General features: G+C 42.4%; 1 protein-coding gene across 1 annotated transcript in view; it reads left to right on the top strand.

Moving 5' to 3' along the window:
* Positions 1–17,588, top strand: part of LOC108683371 — a 28,951-nt gene that overhangs the window by 2,340 nt on the left and 9,023 nt on the right. Inside the window, exons 2-10 of the mRNA XM_018172684.2 lie at positions 1,729–1,940; positions 8,444–8,596; positions 9,551–9,554; positions 10,122–10,333; positions 10,985–11,043; positions 11,161–11,194; positions 11,600–11,879; positions 14,580–14,770; positions 16,806–16,966. Of these exons, the coding sequence (XP_018028173.1) occupies positions 1,729–1,940; positions 8,444–8,596; positions 9,551–9,554; positions 10,122–10,333; positions 10,985–11,043; positions 11,161–11,194; positions 11,600–11,879; positions 14,580–14,770; positions 16,806–16,966 (1,306 nt within the window). The remainder of the gene's footprint in view (positions 1–1,728; positions 1,941–8,443; positions 8,597–9,550; positions 9,555–10,121; positions 10,334–10,984; positions 11,044–11,160; positions 11,195–11,599; positions 11,880–14,579; positions 14,771–16,805; positions 16,967–17,588) is intronic.

The raw sequence follows: 17,588 nt of genomic DNA, 5'->3' as shown, positions 1-17,588 counted from the left end.
TAATAAATTTTGACAAACGTCAGTAAATTGCATTTATGTTAAAATTTGAATTTGGAACTTGAATTACATTGAACATTTTAGCCTCAATCACTATCCATATCCTTCAGATGTAAAAATTACTTTGAAAGTTCAAATGACTTCGTACAACGAAATGCAAGCATCAGTCATACAAAGCAATATACAGAGAAATATGCAATAGTAAAAAATTAAACATAATTAGAAGATGGCGCAATGAACAGTTGCTCTGGTAAACTTGAAACAAATACTCTGGGTTGCTCGTCTCGAAGATCACTTTTATCGAACACTTTCACAACTTACCGGTTTGAAAAAAGAAAAACGGAACGTAACTTTAGTTATGTGACTAACTCGAATTCAGACTGCCAACTACCCTTATTACGGACGGACCTTTTTTACGACGCGCTCTAGAACCCCTGACTCTGAATTCGCCCTTATTCCACGAATGAAATCAGAAATTTGGAATAGCCTGGACTTATGTACAAATTATGAGTGATGAGTGATGAATTTGTCACAGTTGAACAGTTTCCTAGAATAAAGCATAGATCACGCTTATCAGATGCCTGTACTAGCCCCGGCTCCACTCAAATGTGTTTCGGTTAGCATCCATTGAACTCTAGAAACACCACTCAAATGTGTTTTGTCTGGTATCCATTGAACTCTAGAAGCACCACTCAAATGTGTTTTGTCTGGTATCCATTGAACTCTAGAAGCACCACTCAAATGTGTTTTGTCTGGTATCCATTGAACTCTAGAANCGTAGGTAGATGGGGCAACATCTAGGTGGAGGGTAGACGCTAGGTAGATGAGGGCTACATGTAGGTGAAGTGTAGACCCTAGGTAGATGGGGCAACATCTAGGTGGAGGGTAGACGCTAGGTAGATTTGGGCAACATCTAGGTGAAGTCTAGACCCTAGGTAGATGGAGCAACATCTAGATGGACGGTAGACGCTAGGTAGATGAGGGCTACATCTAGGTGAAGTGTAGACCCTAGGTAGATGGGGCAACATCTAGATGGAGGGTAGACGCTAGGTAGATGAGGGCTACATGTAGGTGAAGGGTGGACGCTAGGTAGATGTTCTAGCTACATCTAAGTAGAGGATAGACGCTAGGTAGATGAGTTCTACATCTAGGTGAAGGGTAGACGTTTGGTAGATGAGTGCTACATCTAGGTGGAGGGTAGACGCTAGGTAGACGCTAGTTCTCCCAGCTCCATTGCTGCTCCAGTTGCCGTTGCTGAGCCGCTGCAGTTCTTACAGCTTCAGCGCCGCTTGTTTTTCGCTCGTAACTTTTACGAGAGCCGCGCCACGTCACGCACGTCACGCACCTCACGCACGTCACGCACGTCACGCTCGTCACGCACGTCACGCACCTCACGCACGTCACGCACGTCACGCACGTCACGCACGTCACGCACCTCACGCACGTCACGCACGTCACGCTCGTCACGCACGTCACGCTCGTCACGCACGTCACGCTCGTCACGCACGTCACGCACGTCACGCACGTCACGCACGTCACTTGACGTGTCACAGGCATTTATCTACCTCTTGTCTACTCACAGGAATTCATCTACCCTTCGTCTACTTGCAGGCACTCATCTACCCCTTGTCTACTCACAAGCATTCATCTACCTCCTGTCTACCCACAGGCATTCATCTACCACTAGCGGAGANACTCACAAGCATTCATCTACCTCCTGTCTACCCACAGGCATTCATCTACCACTGGCGGAGAACATGTTCGTCCAGACCAACAGTGGCAAGGTGCAGGGTTTCTACGTCTACCTCTACGACAAGCCAGACCTGCGGTTCGACGAGCGACCTGCTAACCTGGCGCTGGACCTGCAGCGACCTGTCATGAACGTGTCCGTGTTCCTGGGCATACCTTACGCCCAGCCCCCCGTGCTGGAGGGACGCTTCAAGGTGGGTGCTGTGGGTGCCGGGGGTGTACTGGGGGGAGGGGTGAGTTCTAGGGTGTTGAACTGTTGGGTATAATGGGTGTTGTGGGTACCGGGGGGTGTACTGGGGGGTGAGCTTTAGGGTGTTGAACTGTTGGGTATAATGGGTGCTGTGGGTGCCGGGGTGTACTGGGGGAGTCGTGAGTTCTAGGGTGTTGAACTGTTGGGTATAAAATATAAAGTGGAGTATATAGAGGGCGGTGTCTGTATAGAGGGTGGTGTCTGTATAGCTCTATAGAGGGTGGTATTTGTATAGAGGGTGGCATCTGTATAGAGGGTTGTATCTGTATAGTGGGTGGTATCTGTATAGAGGGTGGTATCTGTATAGAGGGTGGTATCTGTATAGAGGGTGGTATCTGTATAGAGGGTGGTATCTGTATAGAGGGTGGTATCTGTATAGCTCTATTGAGGGTGGTAACTGTATAGAGGGGGGTATCTGTATAGCTCTATTGAGGGTGGTAACTGTATAGAGGGTGATATCTGTATAGAGGGTGGTATCTGTATAGAGGTGGTATCTGAATAGAGGGGGTATCTGTATAGCTCTATTGAGGGTGGTAACTGTATAGAGGGTGATATCTGTATAGAGGGTGGTATCTGTATAGAGGTGGTATCTTCGGGGTACTGTACTTATGGTTGAAAACTACAAAGGTGCTCTACTCGTAGTAGTGTACTCAGCTGTAGTACTGTTTTAAGGTCTTGACGAACATAAGAGTGCTCTTTCAAGGTACTGTACTTGTGGGTATGAACTATAGGTGTGTAGCCCACTAAAGATATTTGGCCTGTGGGTACAATCGGTTGTACATGTTTGTTCCATACATAGGCGCGTACACCGTATATCAATCGTTTGTACTTGTCTGTTTTTCCTGTTCCACTGTTGCTGTAATAGCTGCTTTCTTGCTGCTGTTCTATTGTTGCTGTTGTCGCTGCTCTATTGTTGCTGTTGTCGCTGCTCTGTTGTTGCTGATCTTCCTGTTCCACTGTTGCTGTTTTCGTTGCTGTAGTCGCCGCTTTTGTCGTCAGTTCTACAAGAAAACAGGTTCCATCACCATCAAGGTCATCGTACGGCTGGCAGCGATGCACCTCCTCCAACATCACCACCACAAGCGCTTCATTTAGTCACCCATATGTCGTAATGTCGTTCGTTCTCATCTCGAGGAATCTGAAGGAATTAAGCAAATAAAATGAATTATCAAAATTTCTCAGTACCAATCAATGTTATCCAGAAGGACTTTAAGCTACCATCAAGATATCAACAACGCTCTTACACCACCAGTAGTGGTTTTTCGTAAATAATTCTTACTTATACAGTATAGGTACATCAAACCACATTCAACTTTCGCAATACTGAACTAACTTAAGTAAGGTTTATCGAACAATTCGTGCCTGCGAAGCTAAGTTTGCAATGTTGTCAATAAAATGCACTTCTAAGTTGATACGAAAACGTTGCTACGAAAACGTGGGTAAACAAGTTAATTATAAAAAGGGATATATGTAAATTAAGTTGACTGGAGAAATACACTTTCAAATCCACCTTCACCACACGAGCCGAATTCCTAGGTTATTTTCGTTTCGAAATTCGAAAGAAATTTGAATTGTTTGCATTTCTGAACAAAAATGTAATACATTTAAATCGAATTAAGATCATTTTGTCTGTTCTACTCTCCTTTCCATATGAGACTGCCGTTACAAGAAATATATTTCAGAGAAATTGTTATTTCCTATCGTCCAAACGATGACATTTTCATCCATCAACGCTAATATGCATTCTTCCTGCTTCAAACTGGGTCGGGATTACTCACTCAAGAGCGGAAAAGGAATCGCTATTTATAGAAAGCCCCAGTCATTATAAACTATGAATAAAACACTACAAACTAAAAAAAACTGCGCTGCAACTTCTCCATGCACGCGACAAAATTTCTTCTCGCTTCGAATCACCGACATGTGGAACAGCCTCCCCGATGACATCGTTGGCGCTCCAAGTATGAACGCGTTCAAGAACAGACTAGATAAAGCTATGGAAAAATATATGTTCAGACTTGAAATGCCTAGCACCTTCAATACGTCAGGTGTTGGTATGTTATTAAAAAAACATTTGTTTATTTAAAAAAGCTTATTTCTTTACAGTAAGGTTCGCACGGGTCGGTCTCTTTTGTTTTAACACGTCTTCAGTTCAAGGTTTATTGCAAGAGATTTATTTATATGTGCGAATAGGATTTTTGTCCACCTCATCTCCGCTTCATTTCAGCGGAACTACGTCGTGGCGTTAGCGTTGTGACGATGACATCGCCGTTAATTGGACCGTTACTGCGCTTATCACTTCGCTATCTGTAGTCTTATCTGCACTCGGTTTGCTCATCGTTGTTGTTGTTGTTTTCTTCAGGCTTTCTTTGATATGTTCGTTATTTTATGTACTTGTCATCCCTGCTGCCAATTCCTTGTTCTTACACAACTTTTATTGTTATCTTTCCATAAATATGTGTTCAGTATATCACTTCTTTTAAAGGTTTGGTTACTGACGCAGTCGATGTCATCGTTGTTGTTTCAATCGTCGTGAATATTTGAATATATTACACAATTGGTACACTTGACAGTAGTGTGCCTGTGCTATATGTTTTATTGGAATTAAAATTCCTGTTATTGACGCAGCTATTTTGTTGTTTGTTTTTGCTGTTAATGTCCGCGTCTGCCGTCCTTTGGTTAAAAACGTATTAATCAACTATCACTCAACTATCACTCAAATATCACTAAACTATCACTCAACTATCACTAAATTATCGCTCAACTATCACCCAACTAACACCCAACTATCACCCAACTATCACTCAACTATCACTTAACTATCACTCAACTATCACTCAACTATCACTCAACTATCACCCAACTATCACTCAACTATCACTCAACTATCACTCGACTATCACTCAACTATCATCCAACTGTCACTCAACTATCACTCAACTATCACTCAACTATCACTCAACTATCACTCAACTGTCACTCAACTATCACCCAAATAGCACTCAACTTTCAACAGTACTTGAATGATTGCACCGAGAAAGGTAAAGTATCATAACGAAAAGCTTTCTGCCATCATATATATATATTTTTTTAAAAGGGGTAGTACATATATTGAGCAGTATTGACCTCTAGTCAACCAAAATATATAGATGGCAAAAGAAGAAATCAATCTATTTCAAGAAAATAATTTTATTTGTAGAGATAAAGAGGCATCTTATAATTTAAACAGTGTTAAAAGAATTCTAACGTATATTGAGAGGGTAGAATGTATGCAACTGTACTGTGTTGCTATGACAGCCGAACGCACCGTTGCTATGACGACGGTTCTTTGCGTTACCACGGTAACGGAACCCTGCGTTGCCATGGCGACGGTGCTCTGCGTTGCCAAGGTGATTACTGCAGCGCCGCAAACGCCTGTGTCACGTATGTTCATTATGCGTGTGCCTGACATGAAGTGACTAATGCGTTACATGAACTAACATTTGAACTACGATAACTTATCTCTGCGTGTGCGTATTGGAGGAATACGTGCGTGTCGTTAAGGAACGCGTGCGTGTGATTGTCGTGGAGGAATGCATGCGTGTGCGTGTCGTTAAGGAACGCTTGCGTGTGCGTGACGTGGAGGAATGCGTGCGTGTGCGTGTTGCGCCCACAACTTCCGGTCCAGCTTGTCAGCTTCCGGCGCGTTGACCTGCTACGCTTGTTCTGACGTGTTTCAACTTTCGCAATACTGAACTAACTTAAGTAAGGTTTAGCTAACAGTTCATGCCTGCGAAGTTGCGTTTGCAATGTTGTCAATAAAATGCACTTTTTGAGTTGATACGAAAGGGTAAACAAATTAACTATAAAAAAGTAGACAATGACAAGGAGCTGAAATTTTCTAAGCATGTTGAAACGCAAGCAAACACATCCAACAAACTTCTTGGACTAATCAGACGCACATAGGAGTTCCTAGATGCAGAAGCGATGAAGCAGGGGTCGCCTGCCGAAGACCACCATTGCCCTGGATGTAATGGACCATCATGATTCCTGCCTTCCGGAACATAGCCTTCAACACTTCAAGCCGTCCGTATCTAGGCCGTGGGTCGAACCAGCCCTCGGTCGAATGGCCACTTGTTGAAGGACGATAAATTTTGGAACAGAACTATGCTATCTGAAACCTAATCTCAGATGCGGTGAACGTAAAATTACGTAATTTAACTATGCCTGGAAGTCATATTCGACCTGCGGCCTGGTGGAGCACGGCAGGTGGTGGTCAAGGCCGGAAGAGGACAAAGCCGAGTGGTGCACGGCTGATTGGTGTAGGTCCGGAGAGATCCAAGGCGTTCGATTCAGGGCTTATTGGTGCACAAAATTGGTGGTGCACGGCTGCGCTCCCATGAAGGGGTCGCCTGCCGAAGACCACCACTGCCCTGGATGTAATGGACCATCATGATTCCTGCCTTCCGGAACATAGCCTTCACTGAAGCAGTTGTTTGTTGCTGTCATGCGCCCGAATCTAGAGTTTGGAAACGTTGTGTGGTCACCGAGATTTGAAAAGGTCAAAAATTTAATAGAGAATGTTCAAAGACGTGCAACAAGGATAATTCCAGGTTTGAGGGACAAGTCCTATGAAGAAAGATTAAAGATTATGAAGCTTCCAAGCCTCAGACATCGACGTCTGCGTGGGGACCTCATTGAAGTATACAAGTATACTTATGGTTTATACAAGGTCCCCGAAGGATTACTAGAATTTGAAACAAGAACCAACACCAGGGCCCACGGCTATAAACTAAAAAACTGCGCTGTAACATCTTCACGCGACATTTCTTCTCGCTTCGAATCACCGACATGTGGAACAGCCTTCCGATGACATCGTTGGCGCTCCAAGTATGAACGCGTTCAAGAACAGACTAGATAAAGCTATGGCAAAATATATGCTCAGATTTGAAATGCCTAGCACCATATCGAACCCGGTGGAAGTCGAGTAGCTTATCTGCACTCGGTTTGCTCATCTTAGTTGTTGTTGTTCTCTTCAAACTTTCTTTGATATTTTTGCTGTTTTCGTACCTGTCATCCCTTCTGACAGTGCCTTGTTCTTGCCCGACAATGGTCGTTATATTCGCCTTAATAATGGGTTTTGTGGTTCGTAATCACTTCTCTTAGATGCTCGGTTATTGACGCAGTCGATGTCATCGTTGTTGTTTCAGTCGTCGAGATTATTTTAATATATTAAACAATTGGGCACAGTAGTACACTTGGCAGTAGTGTGCCTGTGCTATCAGTTTTATTGGAATTAAAATGCCTGTTATTGACGCCGTTATTTATTGCTGTTTGTTTTTGTTGTTAATGTCCGCGTCTACTGTCCTCTTTCAAATAACAATATCACTCAACTATCACTCAATTTCCAACAGTACTTGATGATTGCAACGAAAAAGTTAAGATATCTTAACGAAGAGCTTCCTGCCATAATATATCAAACACTATAGGCGTGAAGTCAACCAAAATGTCTAAATGGCTAAATAAAAAATCAATCTATTTTAGGGAAATAATTTTATTTGTAGACAAAAAGGGGCATCTGATCATTTAAATACAGTTAAATTAATTCTAACGTATAATTGAGAGAGTAGAATGCCTGCGACTGTACTGTGTTGCTATGGCAACCGAACGCTCCGTTGCTATGGCGACGGCGCTCTGAGTTGCCAAGGTACTGCATGCGCTGCAAGCGCCTGTGTCACGTATGTATGTTCATTTGTGTGTGAAATGAAGTGACTAATGCGTGTCGTGAAGGAATGCCTGCGTGTGCGTGTCGTGGAGGAACCCGTGCGTGTGCGTGTCCTGGAGGAATGCGTGCGTGTGCGTGTTGCGCCCACAACTTCCGGTCGAGCGTGTCAGCTTCCGGCGCGTTGACCTGCTACGCTTCTTCTGACGTGTCCATTGATGCCTGGCGGCTTGCTATCTATACAACAAAAAAAAACATACCTATTCATCTTTTATGCTTGATAATTCATTCGAACTTCCACAGTTGCTAAGAAATATCAAGAAGTCTTCCTTACTGGAATAATTTAGTTTATCCCGCAACTAGGGAACATTATGCCATTGAATGATTTATCTGAATATTTAAATTATTATTAGTTTCTATAGGTAAAATATTGCGAATTAAATCGCTGTATAAAGAGCGAGTTATTTATTCACGTCATAGAAATGTCGCGCAATTGCCCCCATGTTTATTGACGCACTAATAAGTGTACTTTACATTAGCATTAGCACATAGACGCACTAATAAGTATACTTTACATTAGCATTAGTACACTGACGTACTAATACGTGTACTTTACATTAGCATTAGTACATAGACGTACTAATGAGTGTACTTTACATAAGCATTAGTACATAGACGCACTAATAAGTGTACTTTACATTAGCATTAGTACATAAACGCACTAATAAGCGTACTCATCGTACCCTCAGCCGCCCCGCAAGATCCAGAACTGGTACAGCACGTGGCAGGCGCTGGACTTCCGGCCCGCGTGCCCCCAGAACCTCAAGTACCTCGGCGCCTCCAACGGCATCCGCAACGGCGTCCATGAGGACTGTCTCTACCTCAACATCTACTCGCCCTCGGTGGGTAGATCAGGGGAGATCAGAGGGTCAGGGTAGATAAGAGGGTCAGGGTAGATCAGAGGGTCAGGGTAGATCAGAGGGTCGGGGTAGATCAGAGGGTCGGGGTAGATCAGAGGGTCGGGGTAGATCAGAGGGTCAGGGTAGATCAGAGGGTCAGGGTAGATCAGAGGGTCAGGGTAGATCAGAGGGTCAGGGTAGATCAGAGGGTCATGGTAGATCAGAGAGTCATGGTAGATCAGAGGGTAGATCAGAGGGTCAGGGCAGATAAAAAGGTAGATAAGAGGGTAGACAAGAGGGTAGATAAGAAGGCTGATAAGAGGGTAGAACAGAGGGTAGGTAAGAGGGTAAATAATGGTAGATAACATGGTAGATCAGAGGGTCGGTCAGGGTTGATCAGACGGTAGATCAGGGTAGATAAGAGGGTAGATTAAAGTTGATAAGAGAATAGATCAGGGTGGATAAGAAAGTAGATTAGAGTAGGTAAGAGGGTAGATCAGTGTAGATAAGAGGGTGGATCAGGGTAGATAAAAGGGTAGATCAGGGTAGATAAGAGGGTATATCAGGGTAGATATGAGGGTAGATTAGAGTAGGTAAGAGGGTAGATAGGAGGGTGGATCAGGCGGGGTAAGAGGCTTGGTCTGGTTAGGTAAGAGATTAAATAAGGGTAGATAAGAGGGTAGATCAGGGTAGATACGAGGGTAGACCGGAGTAGATAAGAGGGTAGATCAGGGTGGATAAGAGTGTAGATAAGAGGATAGATCAGGGTAGATGAAGGTAGATCATGTAGATATTAGGGTAGTAGATAAGAGGGTAGATCAAAGTTTATAAGTGGATAGATCAGAGTGGATAAGAGGGTAGATCAGGGTGGATAAGAGGGTAGATCGAGGTAGATGAGAGTCCTCTCACGTTGACATGCATTGGTTATGCGAATAGTTCTATACGCCTTTTTTGTAGATGGGTTCGTGATGTACCCCAACAAGCATGGTGGGTGGTGAGTGGGTTATGATGAAAAGGCAGTACGCTAACCTGTAGGCTAGAGAGTGTTTGACTTATTGCTTATTTCAAAACAGATAAACAGTTTAGAGATCTAATGTCATGAACGTTTTTAAAACCTCATGAACGTTTTTAACTATCATAAAATTGAATAAAAATATCCTTTTTGTATCTAACTACGAACATATTCGTATGAAATAAATAACTTTCATGACGTTATAAGATGCCTTGTATGATGATGAAATGATACCATACCTACGTGGAGATAAGGTGGTTTGTCACGTTGCTGATAATCAAGTGTAAAGTGTGTGTTAGTGTAAAGTTTTCCGCATGTTAGTTGTAAAGTGTGTCTTAAGTGAAAAGTGTGTGTTAGTGTATAGTTTATATGTTAGTGTAAAGTTTATATGTTAGTGTAAAGTTATCCGCATGTTAGTTGTAAAGTGTGTGTTAAGTGTAAAGTGTGTGTTAAGTGTAAAGTGTGTGTTATTAAGTGTTAGCCCATACGCTGAAAATTAAGTGTAACGACCCTCAGGGTTCCTGAGCACGGGAGACCACAACTCCCCCGGTAACTACGGTCTGCTAGACATGTCCCTGGCCCTCGAGTGGGTCTACGAGAACATCCGCCTCTTCAATGGGGACCGGGAGGCCATCACGGTCTTCGGGCCTGGGGCTGGAGGGGCTGCCGCCGGTCTGCTCGCTGTGCTCCCCAAGACCCGGAGCTACGTCAGGCAGTTCATATCGTCGGTTGGTCTGATGCCTGGTCTAATGGTCTAGTTGATATATTATACTGATACACAATTTAGTATGCAGATACCGCACAAATACAGCACACTGTTTACATATATCTATACATATACTCCATATATTTTTTTTTGTCTAGTTATGTGGCCTTCCGGTTGGGGGTGGTCTGAAATTTTTTAGAGCCAGAGGGGAGTAGAGATGGTCTGTGTGTAAGCGTTAGTTTATCAATTATTATTAATCTTCATAAGCGGAAAATAAATCAGAAAAGTGGCTAATTAATCGTCATTAGAGATCAAATGTTCATTTCAAGACATCAATCAATCCCCAAAAGAATCAAACAATCACTACTAGATTTCAATCAATCACCACAAGATACCAAACAATCACCATAAGACATCAAACAATCACCACAAGAGATCAAACAATCACCACAAGACATCAACCAATCACCACAAGACATCAACCAATCACCACAAGATATCAAACAAACACCACAAGATACCAAACAATCACCATAAGACATCAATCAATAACCGCAAGACCAATCAATAACCGCAAGACCAATCAATAACCGCAAGACCAATCAATAACCGCAAGACCAATCAATAACCATGATATACGATATGCCAATTAATCAATCATACCCCCCCACAGAGCGGGTCCCCCCTGGCTGACTGGGCGGCTATCGACGACATCTACCGCGTGCAGAACACGTCGCGTTCTTAAGGGTATTGTGAGTTTCCTTACTTACCAGTACTCTAGCAGCACAGGTGTACATACCCATTACCGTGAGTACTCTTAAGGGTATTGTGAGTGTCCATATTTACCAGTACTCTAGCAGCTCAGGTGTACATACCCATTACCGTGAGTACTCCTCTTAATTAAGGGTATTGTGAGTGTCCATACTTCCTAGTACGGTACTCTACCAGCACAGAGGTACATGGCACAGGTGTTCATGGTTTACCAATGACTGAAATCTTTGACCCAGACTCTCCAAAGAACAATTTAATGCTTTAATTGCAACGCAGCCTTGTTTACTAGCATCCATAAACTGCTAGCTAAACAAAGTACATAACCAATAATTTATTATACTTCAACTACCCACTTATCCACATTTTTCAAGCCCCCTCCCCACCTTCTCACATACCAAACAATGTTTTACCTCATTCCTATTCCACCTACCCTCTTGCTAAACCTTATTTTAACTCTTTCCTACGCCACCTAGCCACTTAACGCACATTATTCCACTTAACGCATTATTGTGGAAAGGTGTGTCATCTTCCCACATACCCCCCTATTTCCAACCTCTTCTACCTACTCATCTTCCCCGTGATCCTTCCCCGTCAGCCCGACGTTGGGACCTTCGCCTGGTCGCCCGTTGTGGACCGTAACTTCACGGTTCCCGGGGACGACTGGTACCCGGACTGGGTCGAGGAGGACTGGAGGGCCATGCCCGAGGCCCCACTCAGGATGATATGGGCCAACCTGCACCACCCCAAGCTACGGGTCATGGCGGGGATCAACAGGGATGAGGCCGCCAACATGGTCTGTGAGTAACACCGGGACCAGGAGTTTCTTCGAGTAGCTTACATCATGGATCATCACAGGGCTTGTGGGCCCGCAGCTCAAGGGTCGTATGGTTTATTTGATATCGTGAACCTTTTTGGGAGTTTATTGATATTAAAGGGCCCTCGCATGCCAGAAATAACTTCCATTTATGGAAGTTATGTATGGGATGTAGGTATGTATGGAAGCTCCATGTATACATGGAAGCCATTGTGCAATATTGATGAAAATCGTCGAAGAAAGGGTATTTTATTTTCGACGCATGTGAGTCTAGAGGCGCCTGAAGGACCTCATCCTGCAATTTTAAGACAAGTTGGGGTTAAAAGTTCCCGGATTGACGGGTCTGTTGCTTCGTATAGGATTCCTTAATTTTTGAATCATGAGACTTTTGGATTGGAGATACAAGATTGGAGCGAGTGGTGCGGGTTTGATCCCAGCTCAGCGCGACAGTTACTGGTTTGAATCGGCGAGGAGGCCGGGCGGTTAAGCAAAGAAAATGTGAAGCAGTAAGTTGCGAACTGAAGCTCGCAACACGCTTTAGATGTTCTGCAATGTTTTAAAAATCTGCAACAGGCCTAAGGCCTTATAAACGCTGAAACGCTATACTATACATACTATACTATTGGTTTAGGGTCTCAGAGTACGAGTCACATTCCGTTACTGAGGGTCGAATTAATTTATTCTTTTAGGGTCTATTCGTACATACGTGGCTGCGGAGTACGGGTTGCTTCTTGACCTTAACTTATGAACGGGCTCTTGGTTTGGATACGTGGCTACAAGATGCTACAATTTGAACAACTTTCGTGATGTAATCCTTACAGAAACATTCTAGTTTTCCAAAGATTATCAGTTCAAAAACGTCAAAATCTCCACTCAAAGAAATGTGTGGGTCAGGATAAGTCACCTGTGTGCTTCAGCAGCTGTACATAAGCGAATCATGGTTACACATAAATTAATGAGCAGATCAAAATGTTGCGTTCTCTAAGTGTTTACATCGAAAAACGCATCATTAGTTAGTAGGGTCTGGCCTTCGTCCAAAAAATTTGACAAAATTAAGAAAAAAATGTGTACAAATATAACTACCCGTAATAAACTACGAAATTATATTTACTAAACCTTGCAAAATTTCTGAAAGTATACGTTCTTTATAGAAGCCCGTATCTGGACCTATACGTGTGCGACGAAGTCCGTATCGGCACCTACTGCATACTTTGAAAGTCAAAGTCTGAACTGAAACCTGAAAATTCTTATATAATATAAATATATATTCTTATATATTTATATAATGTTTTCTTTGAAAATTAACCAAAAATTAATTATTTGCAGAAGAGGGTTGAAACAAACACTGAAATGACAGGCAATGATTGCTCTAACATATTCTTTTTGTCACATTAAATTCAGTACAATTAGAATGCATGCAATGGGCCGGTCCTTTCTTACCCCATGAAGGCTGCGATCCTGTTTTACCCCATTTGACTATATATATATACATGGAAGCAATCTTGCTGTATTGATGAAAATCGTCGAAGAAATGGTATTTTATTTTCGACGCCTGTGAGTCTAGAGGCGCCTGAAGGACCTCATCCTGCAATTTTGGAACTCAAAGTTCCCGGATTGACGGGTCTGTTGCTTCGTATAGGATTCCTTCATTTTTGATTCATTAGACTATTGGATTGGAGATCCAAGATTGGAGTAGAGAGGTGCGGGTTCGATCCCAGTTCAGCGCGCCAGTTAAATTACTGGTTAAAATCGGCGAGGAGGCCGGGCGGTTAAGCAAAGAAAATTTGTAACAGTGAGTTACGAATTCAAGCCCGCAACAAGCTTTGGACGTTCTGCAATGTTTTAAGAATCGGCGAAGGGCCTAAGGCTTAATAAACGCTGAAAGCGCTATACTAAACATATACTATACTATTGGTTTAGGGTCTTAGAGAACGAGTCACTTTCCGTTACTGAGGGTGGTATGAAATTATTCTTTTAGGGTCTATTTGTACACATGTGGCTGCGGAGTACGGGGATGCATACAACCTTAACTTATAAATTGGCTCTTGGTTTGGATACGTGGTTACAAGATGCTACAATTTGAACAAATTTCATTGAATCCGAAACCTCAAAAAGCCCAAAGTCGTGATATAATTCTTACAGAAACATTCTAGTTTTTTGAAGATTATTAGTTCAAAAACGTCAAAATTTCCACTCAAAGAAATATGTGGGTCAGGATAAGTCACCTGTGTGCTTCAGCAGCTGTACATAAGCGAATCATGGTTATACATAAATTAATGAGTAGGTCGAAATGTTGCGTTCTCTAAGAGTTTACATCGAAAGACGCATCATTACAGTTAGTAGGGTCTGGCCTTCTTCCAAAAATTTGACAAAATTAAAAAAAAACGTGTACAAATATAAATACCGGTAATAAATTACGAAATTATACTTACAAAACCTTTCAAAATTTCTGAAAACTATACGTTCTTAAACGTTCTACATCGAAGCCCGTATCTGGACCTATACGTGCGCGACGAAGTCCGTATCGGCACCTACTGTATACTTTGAAAGTCAAAGTCTGAACTGAAACCTGAAAATTCTTATATAATATAAATATATATTCTTATATATTTATATAAGTAATATATATTTGTATAATATATACAAATATGCATCATTCTTATATGATTTATTTTGCGCACAGTCCAGGACCCGCGGATCACGACGACCAACCACGAGATCAGCGAGGAGTTCTTCGACATGCGCATCAAGGAGTGGGTGAAGCACTACAACTACTCCCTGAACCCTGAGGGCGCCTTCGATGCCATCAAGTGGATGTACACTTTCTGGCCCGACCCGCACAACAAGTCCCAGATCCGGGACCAGTATGTCGCTGTGAGTTCCTTGCATTAGTGTTATTTTCGTTATAATCTTTTTATATATAGGTTTGTAAAATATTCAGTAATAAGGATACTATGTTTAACCAAACAGGTTCTAGTCCGCCCTCGTCAACCTATTACTAAGAAATATCCTGTGCATCCGTGTGTGCTTCTCATATTATATCTTTATATATTTCTAATATTGCTTATTTACAACCAACGTACAACCGACTCGGGAAATATTTAGTTGTAATGCTAAGGATTGCGACGCTTGTTTGCCAGCGTAATTTTCACTTGGTTAGTGTTTAATGTTCACTTTAATATTATATCAATCTGGGCGTTCGTTACAAGTTACATTAAAATTACAGAACTAGACTGGTAGTGTAGGCTTAATTTCACGCGTCCCTTCAATACTCTTCCATAAGCGGCCATATCACCTCGTAGACTGTGTCTCAGAAGTCATCAATTAGGGCAGAGCTAAAGAGAAGGTTTGGAACTGCAGCACTGAATATAAGATTTAAAAGGTATTATTAACACTATTTTAATGTTATGAATCTCAACGCAACAACTGATGAACAAAAATCGCTTAGACGTGCAATACTAACTGTCCGTACATACACTTTCTGCAGCAGACGTCCGCTTGTGCCATTGTTTTCCACCGTCAACACCAGCGAAGCGTTGCATTTGGCTTTACCACCGTCGTTACGTGGCGGGGTATCACACTCACTACTACCATCTCTTGACTACAATGCTACCATGCCTTACCTCTCTCTAGTAGTCATTAATAAAAGTCGCTGTACTGGACCCTATTGTTCGCCATGTCTCGTTAATGATTTTTCATTCACATTGTACATCGTAGAACATCATTGAACGTAGGTGACAACATCATTGTGCACTGTACAAAGGTGACAATGTGACCGTTATTGATGCAGGATGTTTTTATTGATGCTTGATGTTATTAATCATTCATGTTGTTGTTATTAATACGGGATGTGTGCGGCGTCACTCAGGCGTCTCATTCTATTCATTTTAATTGAGACGTAATATTCACTAGACGTGGCAGAGATTGATGGAAAAGTACTGGACCTGAGTAAGCATGGACAACATCACGTGACAGATCACGTGATCAAGACCTCAGCAGTGGGTGGAAGCCGCGATTCTATAGAAGGTCTGGGAACCTTAGTAAAGCCCCTGCAGAAGCTGACAAGTACGCGCAACGCGATGTAACTCGAGTTAGAATTACTCAGATGTTACGGTCGATGTCTCAGCCTATACCTGTATCGTATCACTCTAGTATAACCACCCCCTCGCAAGATAAGTTCTATAGACAGATGGTGACTCACTTATCCCTCACGCACTTAGTCAAAGAATCCCTGTCCTCATGATCAGGTAGAAATATAATAAGTCAGGTGGTGCTTAATAAAGCGCCTGACAGATGCCGTAATTGATGCAAGATGCTGTTATTGATGCAAGATGCGGTTATTGATGCATGATGTTGTTATTGATGCATGATGTTGTTATTGATGCAAGATGCGGTTATTGATGCATGATGTTGTTATTGATGCATGATGTTGTTATTGATGCATGATGTTGTTATTGATGCAAGATGCGGTTATTGTTGCATGATGTTGTTATTTCTACTACCTGCTCAATATCACTCTAGATGCCCTCAAACTTTCCATTTGCAGGGAGGTAGCTACACATACAGCACTATCATTTAGCTGCGTTAGCCGCTCTGCAAAATGTTGTTTCAGACGGAGACAACTCTGCCAAACAGCTATTAGAAAAGTACGCCTGGACAGTAAACGCACGCTGCTCACTTGTTCAATGCATTGTGGCAACTGATTAGGCGGGACACTAAACTTCACGACCTTGCTTTTCATGTGAATTACTCCCCGCACTCTTCCTGCAAAATCTGACTGCTTGGCGGGAAATACAAAACATGGATTTACCATGAATCACCATGTATATATATTGGCGTAAATGTAAATACAGATGACGTTAACCAAGAAACACATCTGAGTAAAATTACCCCCTTAATTGTTGTGCAGGTACCAGGGAACCTAGAATACTACTTCCTGTCAGGTGCCCCATTCATGGACCCCGACTTCTACCCCGAGAACTACCGCATCTCCCGCAACCAGTTTAGCGAGGGCGACCGCAACATTTCGCAGTTCATGATGAAGACCTTCGCTAACTTCGCCAAGTGGGGGTGAGTACCTGAGCTACAGGGAGCGGGGAAGTGACCTAGTGAGGGGAGTGTAGTTTAGGGAGGTTCAATATGATGGCTAACTTTTACGGGCGTATTTTCATTTTAACCGATTGAGTACTTCTATGAGAAGGTTCAATTAGAGGACGGTTCAATCCCGAAGGAAGGTTATAGTTTCTAAAATTGTATCAGTAAGTTTTAGGCAGGTCACGAGTCCTTAAAGTTTGGACGCTTTGGGCTAGTCTTTTGAATGTTTGGAGGAATTGTGGCTAACGTAGGAATTGGAGGTTTTACTGAAGCCTAGTTAAGTAGTATAATGAAGGATTGCAGAGATATTCATGATAGTTTATTCTGGTAATTGGTTAGAGGTTGACTCAATTAGGAGGCGTGAAACGATGGCCAATCGATTAGGTAAAACCAGCGCAAGTATAAGGAGGTTATGGGATACAACAGGTTCTGATGAATCTGTAAAATATAGTGCGAGAAAAGACCTGCGAATAAGGTCATAATTAGAACATGAATTTCACATGGAAGTTTTTATTCCAACATTACGCGAAATAGAAATTTAATATGTCAACATTTAATATTTATAATAATTATTAATGAGGTTCACAAGCAGCAATGA

Source organism: Hyalella azteca, unplaced genomic scaffold, assembly GCF_000764305.2.
Source record: "Hyalella azteca isolate HAZT.00-mixed unplaced genomic scaffold, Hazt_2.0.2 contig13425, whole genome shotgun sequence".
In the NCBI taxonomy this organism is placed as follows: domain Eukaryota; kingdom Metazoa; phylum Arthropoda; class Malacostraca; order Amphipoda; family Hyalellidae; genus Hyalella; species Hyalella azteca.
This window is presented reverse-complemented; position numbering and strand designations above follow the sequence as displayed.